The sequence below is a fragment of the Nansenia antarctica genome (genome assembly GCF_963989245.1).
Source record: "Nansenia antarctica genome assembly, chromosome: 3".
In the NCBI taxonomy this organism is placed as follows: Eukaryota; Metazoa; Chordata; class Actinopteri; order Argentiniformes; family Microstomatidae; genus Nansenia; species Nansenia antarctica.
The window spans coordinates 73,789,353-73,794,352 of NC_137688.1; the positions used below are offsets into that span (position 1 = coordinate 73,789,353).

At 53.2% G+C, this 5,000-nt stretch overlaps 1 protein-coding gene across 1 annotated transcript in view; it reads right to left on the bottom strand.

Moving 5' to 3' along the window:
• LOC308154391 (cilia- and flagella-associated protein 47-like) overlaps positions 1-5,000 on the bottom strand; it is a gene marked incomplete at both ends in the record, with an annotated part of 46,770 nt that overhangs the window by 18,164 nt on the left and 23,606 nt on the right. The window contains 4 exons of the mRNA XM_080527554.1: positions 4-107; positions 759-913; positions 1,562-1,662; positions 2,425-2,672. Coding sequence (XP_080383680.1) covers positions 4-107; positions 759-913; positions 1,562-1,662; positions 2,425-2,672 — 608 coding nt within the window. The remainder of the gene's footprint in view (positions 1-3; positions 108-758; positions 914-1,561; positions 1,663-2,424; positions 2,673-5,000) is intronic.

The following is a 5,000-nucleotide window of genomic DNA, read 5'->3' on the forward strand; positions in this document are numbered from 1 at the left end:
AGCGTGTGCGGTATGCAGAGGGGGCGTGGCCCCCGGGGCCAGCCAAACAGGATGAACCACCTCTGGACCGCCTCCAGCACCCTCTGGTAGTACCGCCCCTCCTCTGACTCCTCCCCCGGGAACGCCGGCAGGCCCTGGGCCCCGCCCCCTTCCTCCTGGGCCCCTCCCCCCTGCCCCTCCTCCTCCCCCTGCCTCCCCCCTCCCCCCCCCCCGCCACACTGCCACTGCTGCTCCTGGTCTCCTCCTCTGTCCAGTCTGAGGGAAGCAACACACACCAGTCAGTCATACACAGTGAATACACACACGTCACAATGAACAGACACTAACACACACACACACACACACACACACACACACACCAGTCAGTCACACTGAACACACACACACACACACACACACCAGTCAGTCACACAGTCACACACACTCACACACTCACACACACACACACACACACACACATACATACACCAGTCAGTCACACGCACGCACACACACACACACACACACACACACTCACAGACACACACACACACACACACACACACACACACACACACACACACACCAGTCAGTCACACGCACACACACACACACACACACACACACACACTCTCTCTCAGACACACACACAATCTCTCTCTCTCAGACACACACACACTCACACACACACACACACACACACACATGTACACACGCACACACACACACACCCCAGTCAGTCACACTAACACACTACCATGGTAGGGGGCGTGTCTCACCAGAGGGGGTGTGGCTGCTGCCTGAGGTCGTGGGCCTGTTGAAGGTGGAGATGGTGGAGGAGCGGGGGGGGGGACAGAGAGCTGGGGGCGTAGAGGGGCTGGAGCCCCGCCTCCCCCGGCGCCTCGGACAGCCCTGATTGGCCCGCTCAGACGGCCTGAGTGACAGGCGACACAGGAGCCAGTCAGAGTCCAGTACAGGGTAAAATCACCAAGCATCCAGGGTGTGTGAGTGTGTGTGTGTGTGTGTGTGTGTGTGTGTGTGTGTGTGTGTGACATGCTTGTGTCAATGCATCTATGTTCAATTTCTGTAATGACCAATGTCACTTTTCACAGTTGTCTGCTAACACACCAGATGTTTGTTGTTGTTAATGAAGAGTCCAGAGAGGTGTCTGTATTAGAGGCAGCATGCACCTTTGATATAAGCCTAGAGGAAGCCTTCATGACTAAGGTCATGAAATACCAGCAGCTTGTAGATACCATCTCAGAGCTAGGCTATAGGTGTACGCTATTAGTCTTTATATTTGGCAGCCTTGGACATGTGCACAGATTGGTTGTCAGAGGACTACGTCTACTGGGAATGTCCAAGGGAGAAGCAAAAAAGGCTCAGCAAGTATTGCTCTGTCTCTGCGATTATTGGCAGCCGCCATATATGGCGGAGACGGTGTTACTTGTACCCGTGAGTTGTATGTGAAAGACATTGTCCATGTCTGTTTGTGAATGCATCCCATCTGTGCCTTCAGTATTTGTGTCCCTGTATACTTGTTTCTATGTGGACATAAATAAATGATTAAAATGTGTAGTACCAGTCTTCAGGGTGAAGAGGTTCTCAGCGCGGTGCAGAGCCAGGTACGGCCACACAGACAGCAGGCTGTTGTCAGCTGTAGCACACACCTCCACCTGGAACCTGCACCAAGGAAACAGAGAGAGAGATGGAGAGAGAGAGAGAGAGAGAGAGGGAAAGAGAGGGAGAGAGATAGAGAGAGAGAGGGATAGAGAGAGAGAGGGAAAGAGAGAGAGAGGGATAGAGAGAGAGAGGGAGAGAGAGAGGGAGAGGGAATGAGAGGGAGAGAGATAGAGAGAGAGAGGGATAGAGAGAGAGGGAAAGAGAGGGAGAGAGATAGAGAGGGATAGAGAGAGAGAGGGATAGAGAGAGAGACATAGAGAGAGAGAGGGATAGAGAGAGAGGGATAGAGAGAGAGAGGGAGAGGGCTAGAGAGAGAGGGGGATAGAGAGAGAGAGGGAAAGAGAGGGAGAGAGATAGAGAGAGAGGGAAAGAGAGAGAGAGAGAGAGGAGAGAGAGAGAGACAGAGGGAAAGAGAGAGAGAGGGAGAGAGAGAGAGAGAGAGAGAGAGAGAGGGGAGAGAGAGAGCGGAGAGAGAGAGAGATCGATCGATCGAGAGGGGAGAGTGACAGTGATAAGCTGATGTTGCTGGTTGTCAAGGTGATAAGGTGATGTTACTGGTCGTCGAGGTGATACGGTGATGTTACTGGTCGTCAAGGTGATAAGGTGATGTTACTGGTCGTCAAGGGGATAAGGTGATGTTACTGGTCGTCAAGGTGATAAGGTTACCTGTTGTTGAGGTGATAAGGTGATGATGTTACCTGTCGTCAAGGTGATAAGGTGATGATGTTACCTGTCGTCAAGGTGATAAGGTGATGATGTTACCTGTTGTTGAGGTGGTCCCGGAAGGTGACGTGGGTGATGAGGGCGAGGGGCTGAGAGGAGAGGAAGGTCAGGGTGCAGGAGAGAGGCGTGGGGGGGCCCCCCTGGACCTCTGTCTGGGTCAGGACCCCAACCCCCTCCTGGACCCTAACCCCCTCCTGGACCTCTGTCTGGGTCTGGATCCTGCCCCCCTCCAGGGTGACGGATAGCGGCTCCACCCTGCTGCCATCCTCCAGCACCACCTCCTCCACCTCCACAGACAGACAGGTACCACTGAGGAGAGAGAGACAGACAGGTACCACTGAGGAGAGACAGACAGACAGGTACCACTGAGGAGACAGACAGACAGGTACCACTGAGGAGAGAGACAGACAGGTACCACTGAGGAGAGAGACAGACAGGTACCACTGAGGGGAGAGAGACAGACAGGTACCACTGAGGAGAGAGAGACAGACAGGTACCACTGAGGAGAGAGAGACAGACAGGTACCACTGAGGAGAGAGACAGACAGGTACCACTGAGGAGAGAGACAGACAGGTACCACGGAGGGGAGAGAGACAGACAGGTACCACTGAGGAGAGAGACAGACAGATACCACTGAGGAGAGAGAGACAGACAGATACCACTGAGGAGAGAGAGACAGACAGGTACCACTGAGGAGAGAGAGACAGACAGGTACCACTGAGGAGAGAGAGACAGACAGGTACCACTGAGGAGAGAGAGACAGACAGGTACCACTGAGGAGAGACAGACAGACAGGTACCACTGAGGAGACAGACAGACAGGTACCACTGAGGATAGACAGACAGACAGGTACCACTGAGGAGAGAGAGACAGACAGACAGGTACCACTGAGGAGACAGACAGACAGGTACCACTGAGGAGAGAGAGACAGACAGGTACCACTGAGGAGAGAGAGACAGACAGACAGGTACCACTGAGGAGACAGACAGACAGGTACCACTGAGGAGAGAGAGACAGACAGGTACCACTGAGGAGAGAGACAGACAGGTACCACTGAGGAGAGAGAGACAGACAGGTACCACTGAGGAGAGAGACAGACAGACAGGTACCACTGAGGAGAGAGAGACAGACAGGTACCACTGAGGAGAGAGACAGACAGACAGGTACCACTGAGGAGACAGACAGACAGGTACCACTGAGGAGAGAGACAGACAGACAGGTACCACTGAGGAGAGAGACAGACAGGTACCACTGAGGAGAGAGACAGACAGGTACCACTGAGGAGAGAGAGACAGACAGGTACCACTGAGGAGAGACAGACAGACAGGTACCACTGAGGAGAGAGAGACAGACAGGTACCACTGAGGAGACAGACAGACAGGTACCACTGAGGAGAGAGTGACAGACAGGTACCACTGAGGAGACAGACAGACAGGTACCACTGAGGAGAGACAGACAGACAGGTACCACTGAGGAGACAGACAGACAGGTACCACTGAGGAGAGAGAGACAGACAGGTACCACTGAGGAGAGAGACAGACAAGTACCACTGAGGAGAGAGACAGACAGACAGACAGGTACCACTGAGGAGAGAGACAGACAGGTACCACTGAGGAGAGACAGACAGGTACCCTGAGGAGAGAGACAGACAGGTATCACTGAGGAGAGAGACAGACAGGTACCACTGAGGAGGTTTTATATAGTGCCTTTCACACAACCCAAGAACAACCTACAACCCAGAACAACCCAGAACAAATGTTACCGAAAATAAAGAAAGTCAGATAGACAAAACAGAAAACAGAAAACACAGCAACAGCCACAAAACTAAACTAGGGGCCAAAGGCCTTGGTGAACAGATGGGTTTTGAGGGCTGATTTGAAGGTGTCCAGGGTAGGTAGGGGGCGTTGCGAATCACTGTGGGGAGAGAGTTCCAAAGGGTGGGTGTGCTGCCACACTGAAGGCTCTGTCCCCGAAGGTCCGTAGGTTGGTGCGGGGAGGGGGGGGTGGAGAGCAGACCCATGTCTGAGGACCGCAGGTTCCGGGATGGGGTATGTTGGCAGAGAAGGTCAGTGAGGTACTGGGGGGCGCAGGCATGGAGGGATTTGTAGGCGAGAAGGAGGATTTTTGTAAAAGGACTAGAGATGAAAACTAGCCTTCTTGGATGATTCTGGTGCATTATTTGATGGACATTGTCCCTGCCAAATAAACAATAATAATAATAATAATAATAATACACGATGCAGGACTTGACCGGAAGCCAGTGGAGAATGAATGAGGGTGGGGGGGTTTATTTCATGCAGGCAGTTGACACGGGACTGAGAGGGGGGGGGTCCAAGCACAGAGCCTTGAGGCAACGCCTTGATTGACTGGGGGCTGGGGGGGAACTGGAGCCACTGATGGAGACAAAAGCCGCTTTTCCATATGTCGGGTCAGGTCGGGTCGGGTCGGGTCGGGTCACTTTTGATCTGTTCTGGTTTCCATTATACACAAACCGACCCGGACTAGTAGGAGGAGTAGAGGATAGTAGGCGGAGTTACGCGTCACACGCAGCCTGGCAAAAAGCTTCCGGGTGTACACAGCAACAGCAGTGATTTTTTTGGAGAGAAAGAGAAAGA